We start from the raw sequence: 13075 nt of genomic DNA, 5'->3' as shown, positions 1-13075 counted from the left end.
AAGCAAAATACACAAAAAGAAACTGGCCTCATAAACATATTCATCTATGAATGGACTTTATTTTTTTTACTCTTGGAATTTAACAAAGCTTTACACCAAAACCCTTGGGCCTTTACAAACTCACTAAACATTAAAAAAAGAAAAAAAAAAAAGGCATACTCAGTAGACCCTATGCACAGTTTTATAGTATTAATATTCCCATACTATAGAATACATGGGTGATATTATTTAACTTTAAAAAATATTTTTCAATGCCAATTTAAAATATTTTATCTCAAATATACCATTTGATAACCATTATCACTAAAAGGTTTAAGATTATCCAATCAGCCTTAATCAAAAGTGGCAAATACTTGGAGATCACTGATCATATGTAAAATCGAATGAGTTCAATTTCTTACTGAACATAATCAGTGCCCTGAGTGCTGCATAGCAGCTGCCTTAATGTATCAATTTAAGAACAAATGTCAGCCTAAGTATCTGAAAAGCTCCCTTAATTTCTTTTGCTCACAAATGCCTCCTCTCTTGAACTTCAATAAGCAGTTTTCCGATGGTAGATGGAAACCACACCCCCATCCTCTTCCTCAGGATGAGCAGGAGATGGGATGAAGTGGACAAGAAGATAAACCTGATCTGAGTTGTTCCTCAGCTGATTCCAACTTCCTTATGTTGATTGAGATTCATCCAGGAACCTGGCATTTAACTGTCCAGCAGTCTTAATTTTAGGAGAGGCTGAGAGATACTTCCATGCCTTCACGTGAAATCTTGATATGTAAAGTTGATCAATGCAACCAACTTTGGTACATAACTAAATGGTATCAAGATACAATGCAAGTTTATTTATGGATCAGTTTGAGTTTAACAGAATAGGAAGTGATAAGATGTTCAATATTCTTGGATTTTATAAAGGAGCTCAGAGAACTCTGGTGGATATGAAGAGACGGCCATGAAGACAGATACTACCTCCCATGTCAGAACATTAAAGCGGGTTCACAGTTAATAAAGTGGTGTATATAGCAGTTAAGAGCAGGGACTCTAATTCCAACTTTTGTTGACTTGTATGTTGAGGGGAAAAACTAAGCATCTGTTTGCCTAAATTTCCTCATCCATAAACACCTGTCACCTCCATCATTTAAGAATTATATTAAGCACTCTGGGAATGCAAAGACAATCATCATGTATTTTACACTAAAAAAATTAAAAAACCTAGTTGAGGGCAAAACTTATACATAAGAAACAATACATAATTATAATATAAGGGGACAAAAATGAAAGTACACCCTGGAGCAAGACTGCCTGGATTGGAATTCTAGCTTCACAACTTTCTTCAAGAAGTAGAGCAAGTTTTAACTCATGAGCTTTAGTTTCCTCATTTCTAAAATGGTGATAATAGTACTTACATCTCAGAGTGGTGTTTCATGAGAATTAAGTAAGTTTAATATGAAGAGCTCATCAAAATCACAGTGAGATACCACTTCCCACCCATTAGGATGATTATTATCAAAAACAAAATAACACCAGGAAATAACAAGTATTGCCAAGGATGTAGAGAAACCGGATCCCTGGGGCATTGCTGACAGAAGTATAGCAACATACAAACACTGTGGAAAACAGTTTGGTGGTTTCTTAAAAAATTAAATTGACTTATGACACAGCAATTACACAGAATTCTAGGTACCGTATTTTGTCATGTATAATGTTCACCCATGTTTTTGGCCCAAACTTTCAGGAAAAAAATCTTTTCGTTTAATTTTTAAAATCCAATTATTTATTTATATTTAGTTACAAAACCAATTATCATATTCTAGGGTATTATTGTGCCTATGGATATCATTATTGCTTTCTAGAGGTACACTTTTAATGCATAAGCATAAATAAAAGAATTAAAAACATTTATATAGATACAGAATTAGTACTACCCACATATAATGCACGTCCTTATTTTTCCCTCAGAAGTTTGGGCAAAAAAGTGCACATTATACATGACAAAATATGGCATACGCTCACAAGAACTGAAAGCAAGGAGCCAAACAGATGTTTTACACCCATGTTCACACCAGCATTAATCACAATAACCAAAAAGTAGAAGCAGCACAAGTTCATCCATGGATAAACAGGTATACAAAATGTCACACACGCACGCACACCCCCCGACACACACACACACACACACCCCCAATAAAATATTATTTAGCTTTAAAAAAGAAATTCTGACATATGCTACAGCATGGGTGTGCCTTGGAAACAGTATGCCAAGGGAAATAAGTGAGGCATAAAAATATATTCTGTAATTTTACTTATATGTGGTACCTAGAATAGTCAAATTCATAGACACAAAGTAGAATGATGGTTACGGGGGCTCGGAGAAGGAGTAAATGGAGAGCTGTTTAATAGCTACAGAGTTTCAGTTGGGGAAGATAAAAACATTCCAAAGATGGACAGTAGTGGTGGTTGTACAACAATGTGAAGGTACTTAGTGCCACTGAATTATACACCTAAAAATGGTGAAAATGTTAAATTTTATGTATATTTTACAATATAAAAAGCTCAGAACAGAGTCTGCCACATAGTAAGTGCTTGATAAACGCTAACTATCCTTAGTGCTTTTAAAAGAGTTCAAGAGAGCCCTGGCTGGTGTGGCCCAGTGGATTGGGCACCAGCCTGTGAACCAAAGGATCACTGGTTCAATCCCTAGTCAGGGCACATGCCTGGGTTGTGGACAGGGATCCCAGTAGGGGGCTCTCAAGAGGCAACCCCACATTGATGTTTCTCTCCCTCTCTTTCTCCCTCCCTCCCCCTCTCTCTAGAAGTAAATAAATAAATAAAATTTTTAAAATGTACAGTCAGTAGATCAGAAATGTAGGTCAGAAGATATCATCTGAGCTCGGATTTAGTGGATGGGTAAGATGGACAGCAGTTGTACAGTAATTACTAGTATCAGCATTTTATAAATACTTAGATATTATGCGACAAGGGTCTGCAAAAGCTCTTGTCAAAATTTAAAATAACAAGTTAACAACTATTATATGCTAGACATGTGGGTTATATTGATGAAGAAGTCTGAAACATAAATAGCTAAGCATGGAAAATTAATATGTTCAAGGTTCCAACAAATACCTCTTACCTAATTCTACATTCTATTGGTTAGTTTGCAGTAGTTACAATACTTAAAATTTTGGACTTTAAAGAACTCTGCTTACATTTTAGATCATCTCCTTTTTCCATACTATGCTATTTTTCCCCAATCCTACCATTCTACTCCCCCTTTCCACTGACTTTTCTTCTACTAAGAACCCAAATGTGTCTTTTATTTTTACTCTTTAGTTTCTTCCAGTTAGTGAAATCATTAAAATCATGATAAAAACCAAAATTGTAAGTTAAGTTACACTACAGCAAACTGTTGATCATTCAAATCATTTTGATCTACAAAAGCTGCCACTTCATATACCTCAACATTGCGGTAACTCCAAAGTCCTTGTTGTTAAGATTTTTAAATCTGAATTTTAGATATTTAGAAATTAAGTACAATAGCAGCAGTACAACTTCACATTGGCCAGTGCAGTGACCTCTTTCCAACTCATAAATCTGAGAGCTATTTTCTATACCTGAAGCCTACCAGCCAACCTGATCTAAATCAAGTCAACCTTTCTATCTTTGTCAGTTACATATTGAAATAATTAAGGTTTCATTTCTATCTGAAACCTAGTTTGGGATCGTTAAGCTAGGTTACCAATATTCATGATATTGCTATTCAGGTATGAGATGCTTAACATTTAAAGCTAAAGTTTCACTGGATGGTCTACCATATGACAGAATATACTGCTAGCAACAAAAAGGGACTGACTAGTGACACAACAACATGCATCAGTCTCAAAAATATGTGGAATGGAGGAAGGCAGAGTAGATATTGCAGTATTCCATTTATATAAATTCTAGAAAAGATATATCTAAGCAACAATAACAAAAAGCAGCTCTGTGGTTGCCTGCAGCTAGGGGTAGAGGAAAAGAGTGTAGAAAGGGGTTTAAGGGAACTTTTTGGGGTGATAGAAATGTCCTCTATATTGACTGAGGGGATAGTCATATAGGGAATACAAGACGATCAAAGCTCAATGACATGTACACTTAAAATGGATGCGTTTTAGTTTATAGAAACAGTACCTCAATACACTTAGTTTACAAAAACAAAATCACAGTATTTTAAATTCATTTTAAAAAAGAAAATGACAATTTTTAATTAACAAGTAAAACATGAACATATTATTTTAAAAAAATTAATGTATTATGGATAAAACTAGTTTCCTTTGACCACCCCCCCAATCCTCACTGCCACCCCTTATCTATCCCAATTATACTATCTCCCCCCAAAATCACTGTTGTGCATTTGGTATGGGTTCTTCTGAACCTTTAAAAATATATTTACATATACACATAGCCACTGAAAACATACAGTATTGTGTTGTACAAAGATATAACTTGTACATATCTTTCTGCAACTTGCTATTTTCACTTAACATTATGTTTCTGAGATCTATCCATGTTAATATAAAGTTTATTTCTTTTAAATCCAATACAGTAATCTATTATAGGACTATATTTTATTTAGCCAGACCTTTCCCTCTCCTGCCAAATATTTAGGTTGTTTTTCCCTGTTGCAAGTCACGTGTGTAGTGATAAATAGTAGTTACCACTGGGGTATCCCTAGAGATTGCATATGGTGTTCCAAGGGAAGTTTAGCCTTCACTGTAAGGCTTAATTTTTTTGGAAGATTTTATTTATTCATTTTTAGAGAGAGGGTAAGGGAGGGAGAAAAAGAGGGAGAGAAACATTGATTGGTTGTCCTTTACACGAGCCCCAACAAGGGACTGGCCCGCAACCCAGGCACGTGCCCTGACTGGGAATCAAACTGGTGACACTTTGCTTTGCAGGATGATTCCCAACCAACTGAGCCATGCCAGCCAGGGCTGGAAGGTTGGATTTTTTACAATGAGGATGTAGTCATGTATTATTTATATAATTCAAGTACTGACTTTAACGAAAGGATTTTTTGCTACATAATTATCAAGAAATTAAAAAAAAAAAAACCCATGAGTAATAGGAAACAATCATCTATTAAAATATAAGGAAAACAAAGTTATGGGATATAATAGTACTCATGGTTTGAGACATAAGCATTTACTAAAAATAATGATCTGAGCACTAAACAGTTCATATAAATACATTCTCCTACTCAAAGCAATTACAATGAAAATATCAGTATCCTGGTTATCATGATATCAGCATAATTAATACCTGCACAAATATTTCATTTATACTTTTTGCTTTCTTCTTTTATGACTATGATGTCTTTCCCCATCCCTGAAATGAAAGGGGTGAAAAAACTATCATAAATGATGGACATTTTAATAGAAGAGCTGTAAAATAATAATTCTTCAGTAGTATACCCACATCAGATATAAACCAGAACAAATTAAAACATGCATTTAGAACTAAACAGTGATTTTTTAAGAGTAAACATGGAAAATGCATCATTGAAATCTAAGGGACAAAATTGAGATGGAGAAAAACAAAATGTATTTTTTTCAAAACTGCACTTCAGCATTCCACTTTAAAATTAGCTTTTTTCTCTTTTAAGATTTTATTCACCTATTTTAAGAGAGCAAGGAAGGGAGAAAGAAAGGGAGAGAAAGAAACACTGGTGTTGTGGGAAAGAAAGAAACACTGGTGTTGTGCAAGAGAAACATTGATTGGCTGCTCCTCACATGCCTGCAACCCAGGCATGTGCCCTGACAGGGAATCAAACGGTGAACTTTTAGTTGGCAGAATAATGCCCAACCCACTGGCTACACCAGTGAGGTCTAAAATTAACTTTGAATATATGTAAACGGTTGATGACCAGAGAATTCATTTCAAATAGAATACTAAAATCATAGAAGAAATTCAGAAACCGTCTGCCGTCCTTATCCTGGCTCCTATCTCAACTTCCCACAATTCATTCCATCTTAAGGGGAATAACAAAGATTAGCCTATTGAGAAATATTTCCTGATAATACTCAGTTTATCTTCTCTAAAAGAAAATTATCTGTGCTTAGATTTTGAGGCTGTCTAATGTATTTAAGTCACAGGGATTGATCAGACATGTCAAAATTTATTTAATTGGAAGAAGCACAAACAAACTAGAAAGAAGTTAAGGAGTATGATTTCTGATAGCGAATCAAGAGTTAATTTGTAAAAAATTATTATATCATTCATTATATAAATCAAAAGGGATTACCGAGCAAGTATTTCATTTTTATAAGAGGACTAAATTATTGCTAGTTTTAAACCTATGAACTGAATATAGTAAAGTTGAGCAAAATTATTAAACCAATAAGCCTTACTAATTCTTGATCACCAGTGGCACAGGAGAGACAAAACATTGTTTGACAGCCCCTTATTAGACAAGCACTGTGCACATAATACTAAATAAGACATGGGCCTCCCCTGAAAGAACTCACAGCCTAGTAGGGAGAGTAATAATTAAGTTCAATTAAAAGCACATGCCAGGCCACACCCCCAAAGAGCCAAAAGCTGAAAAGCAAACATAGACACCCCCAAAACACCCAGAGCAGGCGCGCACACTTGCGTCGAGTGACCGGCGAGGGCTGGCGAGCGTGTGTGTGACCCACGCGGGCTGGCGAACGCTTGCACCTGCCGGCAAGGCCTCACAAAGACTGGCACCCATACGGCCTGCGAAGGAGTGCACAGAGGGGCAAGGGCAGGCGTAAATTGACCTGCCCACGGTGATTGCGGAGCGGCCCACAAAATAAGTAGAGCTGCCCAGAGTCCCTGGAGGAGAGACCAGAAACAGGATTAACCGGAGAGTCCTAGAGCTGATTTCCTCCCATTTCCGTAGTCCCCATTTGGCAAGGGCAAGCAACGCACCCAAAGAGCCAAAAGCTGGGAAAATACACAAGAGAAAACCCTAAACTGACCAGTGCCGCGAAGCTCGCGTGCCAGGGGGGCCAGATGAGTACGCGAGGTCGCGAATAAGCCCCCTGGTGTGGGGCAAGCACATGCGAGCCCAGACAGGTGGGGGACCCTGCCGCGCTGGGAACGCGCTCAAGGAGCCCCCGTGAGAGTGCAGAGAGATCCCAAAAAATAGCCCAGCCCTGACCAAAGGGGTCACAGAGCTGCTCCAAGCAGGAGTCAGGCATAGGCATTAGACTCCTGAAAGGCTCAAACAACCAACCCAAGGCCCTATACAGTCAACAACTGACATCATCAGAGGCAAGCCCAGAAAGAAAAGTAAAGGACAAAAATACTTAACAGACTCTCACAAAAATGGGAAGAAAAAGAAGTTCCCCTCAAATGAGTGGAAAAGGGGACTCCCCACAGAGAGCGCTAAATGAAATAGAGGCAAGGGAACTATCAGATATGGAATTCAAAACAATGGTTCTAAGGAAGCTCAATGAGCTCAGCCAGCTCAAAGAGAACTATGAGAAACTGCAGAGAAACTATCAGGATCTTACAGCGAACTATATCAGCCTGGAAAAGGACATAGAAACTATCAAGAAGACACAAGAGGATATGAAGAATACCATTTCTGAATTGAAGAACACAGTAGAAGGAATCCAAAGCAGGCTAGATGAAGCCGAGGACCGAATCAGTGAGATGGAGGACAAGGTAGAAAAAAGCTCCCAGAAAGAACAAGAAATGGAAAAACGGCTCAAAAAGAATGAAGAGGCATTTAGGGAAAGGCAGGACAACCTGAAACGCAATAATATCCGTATAACAGGGATACCAGAAGGAGAAGAAGAGGAGCAAGGAATAGAGAACCTCCTCGAAAAAGTAATGATGGAAAATTTCCCTAATTTGAGGAGAGAAAGGCTCTCATGGACCCAGGAGGCACAGAGGACCCCACTCAAGAGGGACTCAAGGAGGTCCACTCCAAGACACATCATCATTAAAATGGCAAATGTCAAAGACAAAGAGAGAATCCTCAAGGCAGCAAGGGAGAAGGAGAAAGTAACATACAAGGGGGCCCCGATACGCCTAGGAGCTGACTTCTCCACAGAAACACTACAAGCCAGAAGGGAATGGCAACAAATATTCCAAGCCATGAAAAGCAAGGGCCTACAGCCAAGGCTGCTCTACCCAGGTAGGCTCTCCATTAAAATAAAAGGAGAAATACAGAGTTTCCCAGACAAAAGAAGGCTAAAAGAATACATCTCTACCAAACCAGCACTCCAAGATATGCTAAGGGACTGGTTTAAGCAGATGAAGGAAAAGAATGAGACAGAGAGGAACCCAAGTACAAAGAGAAAAGATGAGTAAGTTTCTATCAGTAATATCTCTCAATGTGAATGGACTAAATGCCCCAATCAAAAGACACAAGGTAGCTGAATGGATAAGAAAACATGACCCACACATATGCTGCCTACAAGAGACCCACCTCAGAGCAAGAGACCTACACAGATTGAAAGTAAAGGGATGGAAAATAATATTCCAAGAAAATGAGCATGAGAAAAAGGCTGGCGTTGCCATACTTGTATCAGACAAAGTAGATTTCAAAACAAAGGCCATAAAGAGAGACCCAGAGGGGTACTTTATCATACTTAAAGGAAGAATCTATCAAGAAGACATCAACGTTGTAAACTTATATGCTCCCAGTATAGGAGCCCCCAAGTTTAAAAGGAAATTGTTGGATGACTTCAAAAAAGATATAGACAGCAACACACTGATAGTAGGGGATTTCAACACCCCACTGTCAAAAATGGACAGATCTTCCAAACAAAACATTAATAAACATATCGTGGCGCTGAATGACACACTTAATCAAAGAGACTTAACTGACATATATAGAACCTTACATCCCAAAGAAGAAAAATACACATTCTTTTCAAATGCTCATGGCAGTTTTTCAAAGATAGACCACATGACAGGACACAAAGCAAGCCTCAGCAAATTCAGGAAAATTGAAATAATACCAAACTTTTTGCCAGACCACAAGGCCTTGAAACTCGAAATCAACCTCAAAGAGAAACTTCAAAAACTTGCAAACTCATGGAGACTGAACAGAACACTATTAAACAATGAATGGGTCAATAATGAGATAAGAGAAGAAATCAAAAAATTTCTGGAAACAAATGAAAATGAACAGACAACTGTCCAAAACCTATGGGACACAGCAAAGGTGGTCCTGAGAGGGAAGTTCATAGCAATACAGGCTTACCTAAAAAAGACAGAAACATTTCAAATAAAAGACCTAACACTACAACTTCAAGAACTGGAGAAATAACAACAAATAAATCCCAGAGCAAGTACAAGGAAGGAAATAGTCAAGATTAGAGCAGAACGGAATGACACAGAAACAAAAAGAACAATTCAGAGGATCAACCAATCCAGAAGCTGGTTCTTTGAAAAGATTAATAAAATTGACAAGCCTTTAAGCAGACTCATCAAGAACAAAAGGGAGAGGACCCAAATTAATAATATCAGAAATGAAAGAGGAGAAATAACAACTGATACCACAGAAATACAAATGATCATCAGAAACTATTATGAACAATTATATGCCAAGAAATTTGAAAATCTTGATGAAATGGACAAATTTTTAGAAAAGTATAATCTTCCAACACTGAAGGAGGAAGAAACAGAAAGCTTGAACAGACCGATAACAGCTGGGGATATTGAAGCAGTAATCAAGAAACTCCCAGCACACAAAAGCCCAGGGCCAGACGGTTTCCCAGGAGAATTTTACAAAACATTTAAGGACCCCTGTCCTTCTCAGACTATTCCAAAAAATCCAAGAGGAGGGAAGACTCCCAGACTCCTTCTATGAGGCCAGCATCACCCTGATCCCAAAACCAGATAAAGACCCTACAAAGAAAGAAAACTACAGGCCAATTTCGCTGATGAACATAGATGCTAAAATCCTCAACAAAATATTGGCAAACCGCATCCAGCAATACATTAAAAAGATTATCCACCACGATCAAGTGGGATTCATCCCAGCGATGCAGGGATGGTTCAATATACACAAATCAGTAAACGTGATACATCACATAAATAAAAGAAAAGACAAAAACCACATGATCATCTCGATACATGCAGAAAAAGCATTTGATAAGGTACAGCACCCATTTATGAGCAAAACACTCAGCAAAATGGGAATAAATGGGGTATTCCTCAACATAATAAAGGCCATATATGAAAAACCTACAGCCAATATCATACTCAATGGCCAAAAACTGAAAGCTTTCCCACTAAGATCGGGAACACGCCAAGGATGTCCGCTCTCACCGCTTCTTTTCAACATCATATTGGAAGTCCTAGCCACAGAGGTCAGACAAGAGAAAGAGATAAAAGGCATCCAAATAGGAAAGGAGGAAGTAAAACTATCATTGTTTGCAGATGACATGATAGTGTACATAGAGAACCCTGCAGACTCTACCAAAAAACTCCTCAACCTAATAAGTGAATTTGGCAAAACAGCAGGACACAAAGTCAACATTCAGAAATCAAAGGCGTTTTTGTACACCAGCAATGCAATAGAAGAAGAATAAATCAGAAAAAAAATACCATTCGATATAGCAAGAAAAAAGATAAAGTACCTAGGCATAAATTTAACCAAAGACACAAAAGACCTGTATGCAGAAAACTATACAACATTGAAAAAAGAAATTAAGGAAGACACAAATAAATGGAAGCATATACCGTGCTCATGGATTGGAAGAATTAATATCCTCAAAATGTCCATACTACCCAAAGCAATTTATACATTCAACGCAATCCCTATTAAGATACCAATGACGTATTTCACAGAAATAGAACAGACATTTCAAAAATTTATATGGAACCATAAACGACCCCGAATAGCCGCAGCAATTTTGAGAAAGAAACACAAAGTAGGAGGGATCACAATACCGGACATCAAACTCTACTACAAAGCCACCATACTCAAAACAATCTGGTACTGGCACAAGAACAGACCCATAGACCAGTGGACCAGAATAGAAAGCCCAGAAATAAGCCCAGGTCTCTATGGGCATCTAATATTTGACCAGGGGGCAGAAGCATAAAATGGAGCAATAACAGCCTCTTCAACAAATGGTGTTGGGAGAGCTGGACGGCTACATGCAAAAAATTGAAATTGGATCATCAGCTGACACCATACACAAAAATAAACTCAAGATGGATAAAAGACTTAAATATAAGTCACAACACCATCAAAGTCCTAGAGGAAAACATTGGCAGGAAACTCTCAGATATCCCACACAGCAATTTTTTCACCAATATGTCTCCTAAAGCAAGGGACATAAAGGAAAGAATAAACAAGTGGGACCTCATCAAAATAAGAAGCTTCTGCACGGCGAAAGAAAACATAAGCAAAATGAAAAGGGAGCCAACCGTATGGGAAAATATATTTGCTAATGATACATCAGATAGAGGTTTGATCTCCAAGATGTATAAAGAACTCACTCGACTCCACTCCAAGAAGACAAACGATCCAATCAAAAAATGGGCAAAGGACCTGGGCAGATGCTTTTCTAAGGAGGAGATACAGAGGGCCCAGAGGCATTTGAAAGGATGCTCAGCATCACTAGCCATCAGAGAAATGCAGATCAAAACCACCATGGGGTACCACCTCACACCGGTCAGAATGGCCATCATAAACAGATCACAAACAACAGGTGCTGGCGAGGCTGTGGAGAAAAGGGAACCCTATTACACTGTTGGTGGGAATGCAGACTGGTGCAGCCACTATGGAAAGCAGTGTGGAATTTCCTTAGAAAGCTGAAAATGGAACTGCCTTCTGATCCAGCGATTCCCCTGCTGGGACTATACCCTGAGAACACCAAAACGCCAATAAAAAAGAACCTATGCACCCCAATGTTCATAGCAGCACAATTTACAATAGCCAAGTGTTGGAAGCAACATAAATGCCCATCAGTAGATGAGTGGATCAAAAAATTATGGTACATATACACAATGGAATACTACGCAGCAGAAAGAAAAAAAGAACTACTAAACTTCGCGACAGCATGGACGGAACTGGAGAGCATCATGCTAAGCGAAATAAGCCAGGGGGCGAAAGACAAATACCATATGATCTCACCTATAAGCAGAACCTAACCAACAATGCAAAGATGCAAGGAAAATATGACCAGCAACACTGAAAGGAAAAGAAATCAACAGAGACAAGAGGGAAGGGGGGGGCAGGGAAAGGGAAGGGAAGGGGAAAGTCAAGGAACATATAGCAAGGACTCATGGACAAAACCAAAGGGGAAGAGCTGAGGGAGGGAAGGGAGGAGGGGGCAAGGGAAAAGGAGTGGGGGGAGGCAGAGACAAATGTATTTAAAAAGTAAATAAATTAAAAAAAAATAAAAAAATAAGAAAATAAAATTCTACTGGAAAAAAAAAAAAAGCACGTGCCAGGTAGACAGGTAAGAAAAGAGTAAAGATCAGCTCTATTTGAGTGTACTGAAAAAAAGGCTTCATGGGAATGACTATGCTGGGTCTCAAAAGATGAGTTTACCGAGCAGGTTTAAAAAAAAAAAAATTAGGCAGCAGAACATGACACGGAAAGGTACAAACATAGCACAACATGGATGAGGATCTGTATAATTCAGGCTGGGGAAAGCGTAAGATATGCATTTCATGGGTAGTGGCAAAAGAGAATGATAGGCAGGCAGATGCCCTGATCCTGGAGGTCTTGAGAGCCATGCTAAGGAAAGTGAATTTTGCCACTGAAGAATTTTAAGAGGTGGAAATTCACTCCAGCTGTAGGGAAGGGCTAAATCCGTAAGGGACAAGCTTTGAGACCGGTAGAACAATTAGGAAAACCACCATCGTTTTCCAGATGGACAGCAATAATGACAGAGGCGGAGAATTTGTATATGAGGTATCTTCACGTGGAACTGATGGCAATTAAGACGAGATGTTAAGGAATAAAAAAAGGAGTATCTGACATGAATACTCTGGTTTAAATGAACAAATGATGATCATCCATTAACCGGGCCAAAAAAAACCGGGGAAAAAGGAGCAGACTGAGAAAAAGTTAAGTTCAGTTATAGCTTTGCTGAACTTGAGATCT

At 38.4% G+C, this 13075-nt stretch overlaps 1 protein-coding gene across 2 annotated transcripts in view; it reads right to left on the bottom strand.

The window, feature by feature from the left end:
- Positions 1–49: 49 nt before the first annotated feature.
- SNRNP48 (small nuclear ribonucleoprotein U11/U12 subunit 48) overlaps positions 50–13075 on the bottom strand; it is a 35066-nt gene continuing 22040 nt past the window's right edge. The window contains exons 9-10 of one of the 2 annotated variants that reach the window (XM_054591933.1): positions 5290–5355; positions 50–808 (exon numbers count right to left, since the gene is read on the bottom strand). In XM_054591933.1, coding sequence (XP_054447908.1) covers positions 5307–5355 — 49 coding nt within the window. In that variant the 3' untranslated portion in view covers positions 50–808; positions 5290–5306. Of the gene's footprint in view, positions 809–2142; positions 5356–13075 lie in introns of those variants that run through there. The other variant, XM_054591932.1, reaches the window with a different exon arrangement.

Source organism: Pteronotus mesoamericanus, unplaced genomic scaffold (assembly GCF_021234165.1).
Source record: "Pteronotus mesoamericanus isolate MK-2021 breed Mesoamerican mustached bat unplaced genomic scaffold, CSHL_Meso_final scaffold_31, whole genome shotgun sequence".
NCBI lineage: Eukaryota > Metazoa > Chordata > Mammalia > Chiroptera > Mormoopidae > Pteronotus > Pteronotus mesoamericanus.
Note: the sequence above shows the minus strand (reverse complement) of the source record. Positions and strands in the feature narration are given on the sequence as shown.